This window comes from Anopheles coluzzii, chromosome 2 (assembly GCF_943734685.1).
Source record: "Anopheles coluzzii chromosome 2, AcolN3, whole genome shotgun sequence".
NCBI classification, from domain to species: Eukaryota; Metazoa; Arthropoda; class Insecta; order Diptera; family Culicidae; genus Anopheles; species Anopheles coluzzii.
In genome coordinates, this window is record NC_064670.1 from 104,954,988 (window position 1) to 104,972,071 (window position 17,084).

A 17,084-nucleotide genomic window follows, 5' to 3' on the forward strand; every position below is an offset into this window, starting at 1 on the left:
CGCTCTCTGTTTAGCAATTTGCAGCCTGTGTCTTGACCCGAGGCTCACGTGGACTCCGCACAGCTTCAACTTCAACCTCAATCAGAGCCTAACGATGTAAGAGTGAGGAGTGTGAGCAGGATCGAACACTCGAGGCTAAGGTCTCGTTGAGATTTCTTCTTCAACGTTGAGGAAAAACAACTAATTTGAGAAAGAGAGAAGATCGGCGATGCATACCGGCGGCGGACAACGGATCGAATAATTTCGTTAACTTATTGTTGACATAATTTACCTGGTAGACCTGTAATTTTGGTTGCTACAAGCGCATCGAGTCTCCCCATTCGAAACGGAAGTGGCGGTATGATTGTCCGCTGGAGATACGAACAAACAGGGGGGAGAGAGAGAGAAAGAGCGCGCGCGAATCGAAATGCGAAGAATGAGCACGGTGGGAACTACGCCCAAAAAGCCAGCGGTCCACCCCGGACCAGCTGTGGTCACTTCGAACTTGCCGTTCCGTTTGGCAGACATCTCCTTCTCCGTTCGATCGATTCCGACCCGAGCGCACCGACGCCGAAGGCTCATAAATTCATTCTGACCCACAAAAAAACGGACGGTCGTCCGTGGGGAGGTAGTCGATACGAGGAGCATCGAAATCTGAACCGAACAACACGATTTTTATGTGGCCTAATCGAGGAAGCCACTAGAACCCACCGGCCGCAACCAAACCGGCGGCGAGTCACCCAACTGGTCGAGTGGTCTTAAAGTGTCTTGAATTCAAAGGGATGATGTTTTTTTTTTGTTTTTCTGAGTTTTGCTGTCGTTTTGTTACTAAGTTTCCCCCATCCCGGTACACGAGACGTTGTAAAGGGCCATACCTACCAAGCGTTCGCGGTGGGTCAGAATTCGACCGACGATCAAATTGTGGTAAGATTTATCGATCAATAAAAAGTCAATCAGCGCACCGGAGGAGAAAACGTACCAAGTCGAGCGGGCAGCCAGGAGCGCCGTCCGATTTCACCGTCCGTATGCGGTGCAGCTCAATCTTGGCCAGCGGAATTGGATGCTCCGTCGATTGAAGCCTGATCCAAAGGTCCCTCCTAGAGCGGCACCCTTTTTCGTTCGAGCAAGAACAAAAGTTTTAATGAGCTAGACCATCTATTAAAATGACCCAATTCTATGTTTTTAACACCTCCTCGCTATCCCATTCCTTCTACAGGGCTCAATCTTTGAACAGCATAATCAAATGCTTGTGCGCGCGCACGCCGTCTAGAACACAAACCCAGACACCGCAGGAAGTGTGAAGTGTCTAAGAATGAAGAATGAAGGCGCACGCTTCACGTCGGCGAATAAAACACCCGGACCGTCGGACCAACATCAAATAAAGGAATCAAAACCACGCCGGAAGGACATGAAGATGCAGGGGGGAGATGCTGTGGGACCAAGATCCGTTAAAGGTGAGAACGATCATTAATGAAAATTACCCCATAATCGACCACACACACCGACGCGACCGGTCGCGCGGGCTATATACTTACCCATCCCGGTTTGTGTTCCGGCGCTGTCGATCTTCAAACTTCTACCAGAAGGTGGGACGGACGATCGTTCGCTATGCTTGTTATTAAAATTATCCTCACTTGTATGACATTTCCCGCACGGTTGAAGCAAACGGTCCCTTCACCAACCGTCTCTTTCTAGCCCTTGGCCTCAAAGAACGCGCATCATCACCAAAGCCACACCAAAGCACATCTTCTGTTCTTGACGTCTCCTTCAATACTTCAATGCTTCAATGTTCCTGCCTTAGGCAACGACAGCGAACGCATAATCATATACCGCGACGATGTTGGTTTAGCGGCGTTCGAGCGTGCTCTTCCTTTCTTCCGGACGGATGTGAGTGAGGGTTTTGATCCTCGGGCACTATCAGTACCGGGGACAGGTTGTTGTTTATCTATGGGCAGGGAGAAATTTATTTTCTTCCAGAAATTATCTATGGGCAGGGAGTTTCTTCCCTCTTTTTGACTTGGATAATGTTCGGTTGTCGGTATTGATGTTCCTCAAGTTAGACGGCATTCATCCATGAGCGTAGAGTGAATTATTTCGATGAAATGGGTAATGTCTTGGATTCGTTAACGGCATGATTTGTTTATTAGATTTTCTGGAGATTTCAAAATGATCATTGGTAAAACGAAGACTACAACAAACAGGAACAAAACTATTAAGATAGTCGATTCTGAATAAATCCTTTTATCTTCAGTGACGTTTATAGTACGTATCTTGTAAATAAATTGAAGAATCGGAATCATCATCATCATCATGATTACTGATTCCCAGGCATTGCATATTATTTGGGAAAATCGCCTAAAAGAGTTCTTCTCTTTCAATAGTTCTCGGAACATATGATCTGTAAGTATACTGCTCAGCACATTCATTTTACATATTATTTCTAAAGACGCCAACAATTTACTTTCAGACTTTGAAATGTAAAATAAATCAGGATTCGATACCCTCGTCCTGCAATTCCAATAAAACCTTTTGCTATGCTTTTTCAACCACATTCAAAGATTTATTGCTTTTCGGCGAGAGAAAACTCTCGCTGTAAGGAACGATTGTAAGGAAATTGTCCTCTATATGAAACAATTGACAGGGAAATCATACAAAAAGTCCTTTCATTTTTATATCCTTGTCAAACACTTTCTTCTGGGACTATACTACTATACCTGCAACAGAAGCTACCGTGCCTAATCCAATCAAACACGCGCCGTCTACCGTTTCTATGCACGATGCGGCAATAAATTTCTCCCTCGCAACACAGCACAAACACATCACCGCGTAAGACCTTTTCCCGGCAGACCCGCTCTTCACAACATTGCTGAAATCGCACAGTGACAAATAGCTTCCCATACGGTCCCGCACCATACGAGCTCACTTCAACGAACAAATTAACTCTGACCAGGACGGATTCGGTCGATGGAAGCTTTCCTCCAAGAAGAGACTTTCCTTCCAGTTTTTCCTTGAAAATCTCTTAACCATGGATTACACGATCGCTATCACAACACGTATAAATATCTTCACTGCGGCGACGTGGTGCAAATAATAATTATCATTAATTTATCGAGCTGCTCGTCTGCTTATCCACCGTGCAGCAACGATGGGCAACTCCCGCAGTGCACTCTTGGATCTTGGGCATAGCCGTCCAGCTTATCTAACGCACCTCGCTCGTACGCTGTTATCGTACCCGCATCATGTGTGACAAAATGCCACTCAGTCCCGCAGGGACCTCGGGCGATGAGTTATGGAGCGATTGAATGCTTAGCGGATTTTCTCCACGCTAAACTGCGCTCCACACGGCACAGGATCGTGTGCAGAGCTTAGGCTCGATCGATCAATAAATAAATACCCCCAGTCACAGTGTCTGCCAATGGCAATATAAATCCACCTGTTCTCTGTACTGCCTGCCCACGAGGCTCTCCATAAATACGATTTTTTTTTTGCTTGGTCTAATCCTCCGCTGGGACACGGTTCGACAGCTCAGGCTTTCCGCTTTCCATGTACAGATTGTGCTGCTCTTCTGGAATGCATCTCTCGCTCGTGCATTTATGTCTACAAAAACCACTCTCGAACCACGCTTGATGCAAGGCAACAAAAAAGGCTCAAAACTATCTAAGCGACAGGTGTGAAATGGCTCAATTAAACAACAGTTATAGTAATTATTTTATTTCCCGTACAGGTCCCTGTCCCTTATCTCACACATACTCGCTCTCCTCTTCCTCTTGGTCGCGTGCGAATATACGCTGCCCGATGCAGTTTAATAGTTGCACCAAGCAATCGTCGAGGTGATAAAGCAGGTGAAAATGGTACAAAATCGGAGACACAGTTCCGCTTTCCTCAATTGCAAAACGCATCGCGAGCGACACGTAAGGGCAGGACCCAAACGGGGTCAGGCACAATTTGCCACAGACACATATGAGGCCGATTTGTCACGGTCACGGGTGTTTGCCGGTGACAAATCGTCTGCGCGTTTTTGCGCTGGGAGTATATGCTAATAAAATAGTTCAGACAAGTCAGTGGGCTAATGGAGAGAAGTCATGCGGGGTCTTCTGACGGGGTGAGCACAATCAGACGCCTTACCCTTGGTAATTGAGGCTTTGAGCTAATCCTACGCACATAACCGATTTCTGTGAATGCAAGGCGTTGGAGAGCGTTCGGGGGAGAAGAATTTCCAATGATTTTTCGTTGTCAATGTACCAATTTCCCGTAGTCTTAATTTATTCCTTCAATTTTTAAACAATACGAACAACACAAAACAGCCTTCGTCAAATGCCAACTGAGTTGTTAAACTTTATCGGGCCATCGGCAATCTGGCCCGCGACAGAGTGGCCAATTCGCGTCCTCGCACCGTGTCCATGTGCCGAAATGCCACACGAAGATCAAAGGTCCGACGTTCCCAGAATTCGTCGCGGCTCGAGGCGACGAGATCCGAGGATCAGTTTTGTCAACGGATCAAGTCACCGAAACGCAAAAGCCAAACAAATGCTGCATACCACACCGAAATGCGAAGAACAATGTAGTTGTGTGCGCTGGCCGGTCCTAAACATGCACCGTGCATAGTTTGGCCACATAAATGATGACACCATTGTTTGGTGTCCGATCGGAACCATCGCGCTCCACACCAAAATGGCAGCCAAATGCAATGGTGTGCAATCATCGACCGACCGATGACCGATTGTTTTAGCACAACAATGCCGCCCTTCCATTGCGCTCTGCGTGCGGCATCCATGAGGATTTGAAGGAGAGTTGAGGCCTTTTTACTGTGGCAATGAAGTAACAGCAAGAAAAAAAACCAAAGCATCAGATCGTTGAACTTCAACAGAGCAGGGAAATTCTTCTCCTCCAGAAAAAAAGAGGCCCAACTTGAGGGATTTTTACCAGCGAGTTCCAAAGCATGTCAGGCGCGTCGGTGACGCTATTATTTGCATAAAACGCACAGCAAAGACGACGCACGACGTCAACATGTGCATGTTATCAGGCGACAAAAGCCACACACACTCACTCTTTTTTTTCTGTCTCCAACGCACTGTGCGGAGATGATGAATCGTCGTGTGGTTTTTCGGAGGATGTTGAAGACGACAACAGGGGGCAATGATGATTCGCCGCGCTTATCTTACAACCATCGGAAAACGACCTGTGCAAATATACCGTCCGGAGCAAACCGTCGCAGTGTCGGACGGGCCCGGTGTGCGTTCTCTTCAGGTTCATTAATCTTGGCGCGTCCCCTAGCAGCTTTTAGAGAGCAATAACATGCCGAGAACGATCCTCTCCTCTTGCACAACACGCCAAAGGTCTGTAAGATCGTTCTTGACTCGCGCCATGTTATCGCGGTGTCATCGGTTTATTTTGTTTTTTTGTAGAAGTTTCAACCGGAGGGCGAACGGGGAAATGTGGCAAAAAGGAAAGTCATCATCTTCAAGAATGCTTTAAAGCATAATACATCAAAGTGATGGTGATGAAAAATAAACCTCTACACGCATGCAGCAACGGTGCGATTGCTTCGTGGCGAGCTGCAGGCAAGACCCGCCGCCGCTCGACCTATGGTAGCTAGCATCTTGTTTTGGAGACGATGAACCTCTCGCTTCCGTCGCACGTGCGAGCGACAGAATGCAGAGCAGTTGCATCAGGTGAAGTGGTGTGCGTTTGATAAGGAGAACTTTCAGCAAGAGCAAATAAACACAGCCAGCGACGAAAGGCACAAGTCATGACAGAGCTGGCGACTGTAACAAAACCTGAAATATGTAAACAGACACAGTCCCTCTACAAAGTAGGTTACTTTTTACTTCCATCGCATCGGAGTGCTTTACCAGAGCTGTAGAAGCGGTTTAAGGTGATTCAACAAAAAAGTTTGAGATTTATACTGATTATGGAAATATCATTGTAGCAATTGTGTTGTGAATATTATGTAGACTTAAATGTAGACTAACACTAAAGACTGCATAAAAAAATCCCAGGATATTAAACTTTCTGCAGTACGAACAAAAGACTAATCTCAACCTATTCTCGGGATTTTTTGTGATCGATTTTAACACCAAAGAAAGGTAGTACAAGCACGACAAATTAACACGATCCTTTGGCATTTCTACCTGTACAGAAAGAAAAAACAATATAGTCGAATATGTTCCCATTCTGCCGAAACCACCAATTATCACACATGCTCCACATTTCCACGATTAATATCCCGAATATATCCTGCCGCTTTATTAATCGTGCAAAAACAAATCTTTATCATTACGCAAAACCCGCTTCAACACCTTAGCCAAAAAAAAAACCAACTCGCCAAAAACTGTTCCACAAATGGCATACTGAACTGTCGTTGAAAAATAGCTCCTTCGATTGGAATGTTTCCCATTCGGAGTTTTCGTTGCCTGCGCAAACGAAATTAGCTCAGCTCAACACTGGGGGATCGACATAAAATTCTTGTCCCACTCGCTGTCCAGCTAATGAGTGGACCCCATTTCCTTTTCATGCTACTTTACGATACGGTCACCGCACGATCGACGACGCATGCCCAAAGGCGATTTCGCTATCATCCTCAGTGCTGCTCTGCCGGCGAGTCGGGTGCGATTTGGAACTACGCTAAGAGCTCACCGAGCCTCAAACGCATCACCGATGGCTCTATGAACTAGTTTTGGAGCTTTGGAGCACACAGACACACACACATACATATAGGGGCAGCTGCGGGATGTGGCCTATTTTCTCTCTCTGCTACCCCGGTAACGTTCTACACACACTCCCGGCGGGTTTTGTCGAGAGAGCGCTCGTTTCGAATTATGCAAATTACATAACCCACATACGCTTGGAACCGAAGCGCCTCTGAAGGAAAAATAACCCACCGTGAGCGACGGTATTTCTTCCTCCCCACTCCGCTACTTACCTTGCCGCGTTGATAAGCGCATCGCAGCTCGCGAACGATATCGGTGGCCGGACGCAGGAAGTCGCCCTCGAACCGCTCCAGATCGCCGTGAAATGTGCACACGAGCAGATCGCGCGCCTGCCGGATCAGCATCGGGCGCGTGTGGTCCGCGTAGTCCGGATACAGTGGCCCGAGGTAATGGTCGATCAGGCTCTCGATGCTGCCGCTACCGCCGTGCGCCGATGATAAACGGTCGGCTGCGGTCGGCGCAAACGGCCCCACCGTCAGCCCACAGTCCGGTAGCGCATCCGACTGCATCTGCATCTGAAACGAAATATCGATCACGACGTGTTTTAGTGTGTTGCGCAGGGGTAAGAAATGGGTTGATGGAAGACCCCCGAAGCGGAGGTAGAGGAATAAATAGGCTGCAAACTACCAGGCGCGCCACCCCCCATCATTTATCACCCGAGCCAGGACGAATCTTTGGCCCGGGTCCACCGTCCAGGGAAAAGGGGTTGGGCTTAAATTTATGCACGTTCCCGATATCCGGAGGATCCTCGCGGGGAGAGAGAGAAAAGCATCTTCGGGCGTACCACACCACCGATCAATACACATTAAAGTGTCATCGAACTCTTGCTGTGTGCCATCGTCTGGGACTTTGCGCCGGCATCGTTGAAAACGGGGCGCAATTGAACTGAAATCAATTTCATGTCATGTCGAGTGGCGCGCGACGAGCGGTGGTTCGATTCAGAACACTCTCATGCATACACACACATGCAAAACGAACGGGATCAGTTTTATTGCTGATATTACTCGACATCACACACGGCTTCGTCGGTGGTCCGATGGTCTGGCTGGTGGGTAGGCCCTTTTTTCCACCGGCGTGGGGTGCGCGCGTACGTGCGTAATGGAAGAATGCGTATGCTCTGACCCTTGCGGATTTGTTTGCGCACCGCACACCTTTGCGGTGAGTCACACACCCTGTTTGTGTTTCTGCTTTTGGATATTCTTGGTAGGAGTTAGATCACTGTTGTGTCTGTGGTGGTTACAGAATGTTCTAAAACGCTGTTCTAAACGAAAAGCTTTTCGAGGATTTTATTTGTTGCAGATTAATTCTTGATGGAAGTAAGTGAGTAAGTTACTGCTTTATATTTGTTGGTATATTCAATGTTGTACTTCAAGAATCTTTTATAAAGGTTTATTGATGTGAAACTTCAGATGTGTTTGTTTCTGGTCTCTCATCGAATTTCCAAAAATACATGAATCTCTAAGGAGTCAAAATTCTCATACTATTTATAGAGATTAATGGATATCTAAAGCTATTATTATGGATATTCCTAAAGCGATATCAATGTTTGTAGTATCTAATACACGAGTAAATCTGATCTTACGAAAAAAGAAACTCTGGAAGGAATACTTCAATACTTTCATAGGAAAACATGAAAACCTATTCAAATCGCTTATATAGTCAAATGAATCATGAATCTACAAAAGTATATCTCGCAGTACAGTCATCAGCTCGTACGACTTAACAACATGCCCGTCATGGGTTCAAGCCCAAATGGACCGTGTCGCCATACATAGTACTGACTATCATACTACGGAGGGTAATCTATAAGTCACTGAAAGCCAAGCCCACAAGTAGTACAAACAGGCCTAGACGGACAACGGTTGTTGAGCCGAAGAAGAAGAATAAGAAGAAGAAGAAGAAGAAGAAGAAGAAGAAGAAGAAGAATAAGAATAAGAATAAGAAGAATTTACAAAAAATCATACACTCGAAAATAGTAATAAATCCCTAATTGTTCATAAAACTTTGAAGATTCATTAATCTCAAAATTAGAGACTCAGATTCCGATATCCACTTTGATGATTCAATCAGATTCAAGAATCTAAATCAGAGTTTCCTGATGTCTAATAGTGTTATCTTTTTTGTTATAATCACATCCAACAATTTTGTTTCAACAAGTAAAAACTGTATAGTTCTTACGGTCTAGCCTACTCGCCTTTGAAGATGTAATACTCTTTAAAACATTTTTTTTTGTTATATCCTCGTAATGTGACGCTAAATAAAATGTATTGACATGATCATAATATATTTTTTGAGCTTTTTTCCAATTTTTGAGCTCTAAAAATTAGATGACAAACGGCACTTTAAACTATCTCCTAATCACTCTAATGTTTCGCTTATAACAAGTTCTAATTATTCCAAAACTGAGGTAGCTCTTTTATCAACATAAACACGTTTAAATTACCATAAATTGGACCCAAAATTTGCTTCACCTTAGATTACTTCATTCATGCAAATTCGCCCAACAACTTTCCAGTTTCAACAACAACAAAATCCAGCGCTCGTTATGAGGTTATCTTCCACGGGTCAACCGATCGGCGCGCGGGTTCGCTCGAAAACGGTTATAACAACTTCCTTTCCCTCGAATGCTCAAAACTGTCAACGAAATCGCGCAAGATAAAGTCACTATTTATGGTCGCGTTCCTTTCGTTCTCGTTCTATCCCAGCCAAACCGAGACGCTGCGAACCTGCGATCCTCCCTCCACCTCCCTCTTCTTTCGCTCCCTACAGCTTATCTTTATTGACCGACCAATATTGCCGAGCGCTGGCCATAAATTAAAACCGATCGGTGTCTTTCATTTTCGGACGCGAACGAATTCTGTCTCACTTCCGTTGCGGTGCTGGCAAAAAAAGTCCCGTGACCCTCCCGCCATGCGGAGACAACCCGACCCACAGATGTTGATAACCTTTTTAGCGAACCACTCGCACACGCACACGCCAGGGCGTTCATGTACATGCGTGAGAAATTGGCCCAGAAATTGGCACACGGTTCGCGTGCCGGCGGGCACGCGGTACCGGCGCGTCCGTGGTCAGCGCCGCCTCACTGATCGATTTCGGCATTTCGGGGCCAGAATACCATTTTTAGAACCATTAGGAACGCACGGTTCTGAGAATGAGGCAGAGAGTAATGTGTTTCCCTTCCCAAAAAGTACCGTTACCGAGATAGAGAATGAGAAAGAGGTCCACATACAAAAAATAGCTCCAACATTTAACGGGTGTCAAAAAGGTTCGCCAAATATGGCTGCCTCAGCCGCCGGTCCCAGCATCAACACGCTCAAGAATCTCACGTTCTTTCGGGCGCGAAAAATCAAACCTTCCAATTATTTTCGCCCCCTCCCGCCCCTCAGGCAGAGATCGAAAGAACCAGGGTCAATGGTGATCTTTCGCAACTCATAACTGTTTTGAGGTTTTTGAGATCTAACGCGGTGAGTGACGCTACTACTACGCACCTACCTACTTGTGGTCATGATCTTTCGGCCCGTCGCAAGAAGGCAGCAGCGTAGGTTGACTTTCCATCGCATGCCATAAAAAAAAGAACTAGATCGATTGCTGTCAATCACTGGCGCCACCAAAGTTCTGCATCTCCCGGTCCATTCACCTTGAACTTCTTCGGACCGGGGAAAGAGTCCGTGTGGGAGTGCTAGTACCCGTGGACAATAGTGCAGTTTGTACGTATCGAGCCCATTACGCAACCACCAATCGCCCGGCAAACGGATAGAATTCTTACCATTCTCGCCCGCCGGCTAGCACAAGAGAGCGTCGTCGTGGCGAGGAACCTTGAGTGTTCGCATCGAAAGTGAAAACCGTTCATTACACCAAGATTAAGCGTGCCTCGGAACGACGGCTTTTTTTTTGGTGAAGTCGCGTGCGTTGCATTGGACATTACGAACTTTACGGTTCCATCGTGTCCGGATAATCCCCGGTTAAATTGGGAACCTTCGCGCTGGTCCAGCCGTCCCTGCTGCTGGATGCTATTGTTTACGTAATAATCTGCCATTACCGATGACGTGCGACCCTCAGCCGGATCGTCCGAAAATCCGGATCCGAAACGCACCTTCAAGCGCGTCAAACGATCGACAGCTGCTGGGGGGCTCTGGGTGCGTTCAAGAGATCGCGTCGGTGCAACCCTACAACCGAGTACGTGCTATAATAAGGTGGTTCTCGGTAACCTATTTTTAACGAAATTCATTTCTTTTTCCAAGGATTTGCCTTACAAGTCACGTGTGCGCAAGTCCTGTCTGCCGTAACCTGATCAACTTTCCGTTGCAAAAAGATAAAAAGGAAATGTCCGGTAAAACATAATTTTGGCAACAACAAAAAACAAGCCTACAAAAACACCGTACAAAAATGGCCCATTTCTTATTTACTGTGAATTTTATTCGTATCACCACACCGCTACACACCATCATTAATGGGATTGCGCATGCTAAATTATAGCTGACCGGGATCGATTTCTTCTCGCTCGCTACCCAGACAAAATGCAGCTGCAGTACAACGGCACACGGGGTTGAGTTTGCGCACTCATGAGCATAATGGTAATCTGATTTGGGGTGATTTCTTAACCTTTCACCCAACCGAAAAAAAAGAAACGTACCAGGTCTGATTTACTCGTTGGTACTTCGCGCGAAACACGAGATGCGAGAAATTAAAAGAATGTAATTTCGTAATAAAAAATCAGTGGTACCATCGCCAATAAGTTACGAGTCGTCTCGCGGTTGCCTGGCACCTCCTGCTGTTGGTTGGCGAATGAATTGGAGATTGCTCAGGCCCCTTTTTCCTGCGCAGAAAACGATCCGGACGATCAGCCGATCGGTTTGCGCCACTCCTCTGGGACGATGAGGTTCGATGTATCGATCCAACTGTTGGCGGCCCTTTTTGATAATGTTTATTTCCGAACGAACGTTACTTACACATCTGCTTAATACAAATTGGTGTAATTAAGGATATACGAATTCAAACACGCAGTCGTGCTTTATCTTTAATTTTTAAGAAGACTTGGACAAAGAAAGCTGTACCATATAAACATAACATTTGCAACATGGTTTTAGGAAGTTGATTGCATACATATTCACAAAATGAGCCAACCCATGTCTAAAGAACAACATAAAACCAAAAAATGTCAAATTTCTGATATACTACTGCATGTATCTTAGCATTGAATTGAATTAAGATCTTAGAGATCTCATGCGGCCAATGTCTCTATGGAAGCAACTTTAGACAATGAAATTTGACCTGCAGGCTACTCCAATCAAACCTGCATCAATTCAAACTGGCATAAAAAAGACACAGTTTTCGCTATTAAAATCAATGTTCAATCTCAAACTTTCAACGCTTTAAAACTCAAAGACCAGTGCAAGCAAACTGACACACCCTGGGCACCAGTGGGCACTGCACTGGCTAATCAATCTCATCCATAACGCCCCAAGACGAATTATCTTCGCGATGCTAATCGCTTCATTATCTTCTCTTGTTTCCTCCAGTCACGCTTTAGAGCGGCAAGATTTTCACGCAAGATAGGGAGCTCTCCACAGACACAGCATCCATCAATGTATGTAACATTGGGGATGGGAGGGAAATAAAAAAAGGCCGGGAAGAAAAATGAATTAATTGAAAAACACGCATTAAAACCCCGGTGCCACACACTACCATGGGCGCATTGAGGCGCCTGCCGTTTTCATAAATCACCCTCCCTCCAGTTAGGAAGCCGTTACACGCAAAAAAATATACACGTGTCACCACCCACCGAGCTCCCAGGCTGCCAACAGAAAGGAAGGAAGCGCACTCTGAAACTCGAACCGAAATGCGCCCTTCTCCTCCTGCGTGCAGCCAAATATCTCTTGTACCCAGTGCCCGGTTCGTAGCCTTTACCAGTTGCCGGGAATCGGAAAGTTGTACATCAATAAAACCACTCCATTTGGCTTAATTGATGTTGGACAGTTTTATAAGTGTGTCAATAAATTTATGTGACAAGAAATTGGAAACCGATCGAAGATATCGGTCCAGCGATGGCGGCTGGTGGTCTCCCAGGCCCAGCAGGAACGAGCGGAGAGCGACGTGTACGTTTGTTGAGTGAGATTGAAAGTTGCATTTATGTGTGTGTTTTTTACAAGTTTTTGTTTTTTTTTCTTGTACAATTCTTTGACACCAATGCTGCCCGCATCTAGCGTGAGTTTTCTAGCATTTCTCCGTTTCTAATTAAAGTTTCGTTCGCACCGCAGGGGAGGTGTTGTAGAAATTGTACCAAAAATGAAAATTTATAAGATCACCCGTAGAGTATATTTGTGCGATTGTCTGAGAGCCATTCGAAATAGTGAGTGGTTAGGGCATCAATCGGGCGAAGAAAATACTCAACAAGAAATGAAAATAGTTGGAACAAGGGTTAAAATCAATTACAACTGTTCGCTATACTGAGCTTCAACGTCGTTTGAATTATCACTGAATATATGATATACTCTCTGGATCATCCACGACTCCAATCCGAGTTCGGCTGTTAGTCCGATTTCGACTCCGGCGAAATCTTCACCTTAAGGTTCAAAATCAGAAATACAGACATCAAATCGATCGATGAAATTAAATAATTTATAATAATTTCACTAATCAACAATATCAATTAACATAGGCTCTCAATAAACGCACAAAAGAAACCAATTCAAATTATTTAAACTGAATTTTTAGGAACTTAATGAATATCAAACCTTTTCTATTCTTTCAATCGAGACACCTCTTTGTCGAGTTGATGCATTGTTTTAGATTCTTTATATAGAAAAGTTCACTATTGAGCTCTTGTGTTCTTGTTATTGAATTGTCTTGAATAGAATTGAATGTTCAATGTACATTTTACAATTCTTCAGCATAAGACAACTTCTAGAATTCTTTCACATTTCTACATCATTACCTGAATATTATAGTCCATTTACAACTTCAACATTAGATTCGACATTGCGATTCATTACCATGAATCTTTATTCAGGATTGTTAATAATTTGGATATGTTGGGGTGTCTCCTTAGCTAACCAAATTTCGAAACCATCAATTGAGCCTGTCAAAAATCATATTAACATTAAAGCCCATGCCCATCTACAACCTTGCCCATAATTACACGCAATCAAAGCCATCAGCAAACGACGTGACATGATCGACGCACTGCCACACTGCCCAGAACTTCCAAACAGCAACTCCGGTGTACAGCATTTCCCAACTCTGCCCGTGTTTCACAGACCGAGGGGACCAGTCATCCCGCTCAACAACAAACAAAAAAGCCCATAAACCAAAAACCAATCAATTCATCTAAAAATGGTCCTCAAAAATTTCCCAACGCAGTCAGCCCGTTCGCTTTCAGCAGCTCGTTGCACTGATTTATAACGGTCGTGGACGGAAGGGAACTGCCGTGATTTAGCCGCCCGTGCATGTGGGTGGCGAAACCCTTCGAAAGAACTGTCGCCCGCTTCGTGCCCTCCTCTCGGTGGGCCGGTGGTGGTAGTGTCTCCCCCTAAGAACCAACTAGTTCATCAGGGCGAGAAGGGTGCGCGAGACCCGAAAGTGAGTGGCACGGGTCACACGGATTTCGGAACGCGCTTACTACTGTCACATTCGCGGTGCGCGCGCACGCCGTCGGCGCCGGCGTGTGTCGTGAGTGTTGAGCGGCCACGGCCCCACCGACCGCTCCAGCACAACAGCCCCCAACAAAACCAGCACCGCTGGAGCAATAACAATGCATTCTGACACAAAAGTCCACCGAGACGATCGCCGGGTTTTCCTATTTGTTTATGCCTCTCCCCGGCTCAGCCGAAAAGTGGGTCAGCAAATAGTTCAAAGTTTACTTTCAATTGGAACCAACCACCGCAGCACCACATAAGGCATAACGGTGCAGAGAGCATTGGAGCGTATGGGGTTGTGCGGGAGGAGGACGACGCCCAGCATATGGGCGATTGATTTTGTGTACCTCCGCACCGCTCTGCCTCGTAGTGTATTGATTTGATTTGGCATCTCCCGCACTATAAACACTTAACGATCGCTACAACGCGCATCTCTCTCGCATTTGCTACACATTTTGGGCCGGGGCAGCTGCCCACACTCAGCGTTGCCCATCCGGAGACGGTGACATTGCCTCGTTTGGTGGTTAGAGTTGCGCTGACCGGGGTCGGGCCGGAAGAGAGCGTTCCTAATTTGACATGTTTAGCCTTGAAGTCTCACGCGCCGCGCCATGACCATCGGAACGCGGTCGGTCAGCACTCCATTTTCCCCCGCGGGGTTGCGTTTTGGACTGTTTGGGTGGGCGCACGCGTACGAAAATCATGTATGTGTGCACCGTGTCAAATTAGGCCTTTCTGTTGAGGTTTCGAACAGAGCAGAGCATAGGTTCGTCAAATTAAACTGCATGAGTTGTTTGATGAAGTGTACCACATGCGGAACTCATTTCAATCGGCAAACAATCGATCGCGTCCACTTGGAACTGTGGCCCGATTTCCAACAGGTAGCATTAACCTTTGGCCGGGAGAAAATTGCACCCATGAGGATGCGCTGGGAATACAACGCTACCCCATTTCACTTTTCACTTGGAATGCTCTTGAACTGGCGCAAAACCGAGCCAAGGTTCCACCTTCACTTTGCGCATCCTTAGCGAAGGGAAAAAGAGAAGGGCCCGGTGGGTGAAATGTGTGTCAACGCATGCGTCAGCAGCATATCGCTCGCTGGAGTGATCGGTAAACTGTCAATGAGACTAATTTACTGAAACATGATTGAGTGCATATCGGAGTTTTCAAGTGATTTACATGATCTTTTAAGCTTTCATCGATCTTTTTTGTTTTCGCATCATTTGTTCTCATTTTTGGAGTATATTCTTACTGTTTCAGTGTGTCTTGCCTTTATCTGATGTACTTCATGTATTCTTTAGTTATTCAGAAAGGATATTTTAAGTTATTCGGATTCTTTATGCCTTCCATGTACATGAATACAGTTTTCCATTTGTTTGAAGTCTAAAAACGAAGGTTTGAAAACGCATAAGATTTAATTCCAACAATCTAATTTACCTCCATTGAAAAGCCTTTCATTGCTCTAACCTCATTCTTCAATCACGTCCCGCAAACTCATCACAATCTTATCTCAATTCCTCAACACTTAAGATAACAAAACAAGAAACCTTTAATTGGCGCACCATAGCGGGGAATGATTATACGATTCTAAGTACGTCTTAATTTCACATTTCCCTTCATTCAGGGGAATGAAAAATCAGCCAACCCATTCATGGTTTTTCTCCCCACACACACACACGTACACGACTTAAGCATACGTGTCGCCTGATATGCACCACTCATCAATTAATCTACACCACACGCTGCTGCATGGGACGCTTCAAACGTTAATCAAATCTTCTCGCGACCGACGGAAACCGTTGCAATTAATTAAGCAATTTAACGTACGCCTTGCTAGATGGATCATTTACGACGCGAGGAAGCGAGGCAGAAAGAGGGGAACATAAAACACGAGGAACTTGGGAAACAGATGCAATAAAGCACATACACGGCAGTTCCTGCAGGAGGACCTGCGGGAAAGAGAACTCCTTTTGCCGGAGAAACACACACACACACACACACACATCAGCAGCTCCAGGGAAGAGTGACAACAAAACCTCAGCAGAAGCCAATACACACCACACCATCGTCATCTTCCAACGGAGCCCCTTACATACGGTAAATCATCTTATCAACGATCGTAATGATGCTCCTTTCCACATCAAATCCCTTCCGATCTGCTGCTCCCAAGACTGTCTGTCGCTCTTCTCGACTAAAGAACGCAACTTCGAAGCTTTGCGCGAGCGAACGGGGACTTGATGGGTGGAAAGGCATTATGGATCCCTGATTAGAGCCTCGCGATAGTTAGAGCTCGTAGATCGTTGCTTTGTGATAGGCCGCGTGCCGAAGCTAGACTGTGCATGAAGAAAAAGAAAAAAAAGGCACCAGATCCTACAAAACGGCGCACGGAAGATCACATCTCTCAAGAGGTCCCGCTGCTGGTATAGGGTGATGGTGTTTTATGTCGTCTTCCCCCCTAGTGCGCGAACAACCCTCTTTTCGTTGCACCAATATTGCACACACAGGTCTAGAGGGACGCGAGGACGAGATGTCGAAAGGCTTGGCCCGGCAGTGGGTACGTAATAATAATAACGCCAGCCCCCAAAGCTCCCACCAATTGCGCACGGGACGTGGAGTGCTTTAGTACCATTAAGGTTTATGTTTATGTGCCGGGACGAGGGTTCTGACCTGTCTGCTTCCCCCTTGTGCTAAGTGCTAAGAGCCAGAAGAAGCATCAAACGCGGAGCATTCACATGCATAGTTGGAGTTGGTTATGCTTCGCGCA

The 17,084-nt window shown here is 45.8% G+C and overlaps 1 protein-coding gene across 1 annotated transcript in view; it reads right to left on the reverse strand.

Moving 5' to 3' along the window:
* The window catches only part of LOC120961609 (uncharacterized), a 273,949-nt gene that overhangs the window by 192,827 nt on the left and 64,038 nt on the right, over positions 1 to 17,084 (reverse strand). The window contains exon 3 of the mRNA XM_040385462.2: positions 6,902 to 7,204. Within this exon, the coding sequence (XP_040241396.2) occupies positions 6,902 to 7,204 (303 nt within the window). The remainder of the gene's footprint in view (positions 1 to 6,901; positions 7,205 to 17,084) is intronic.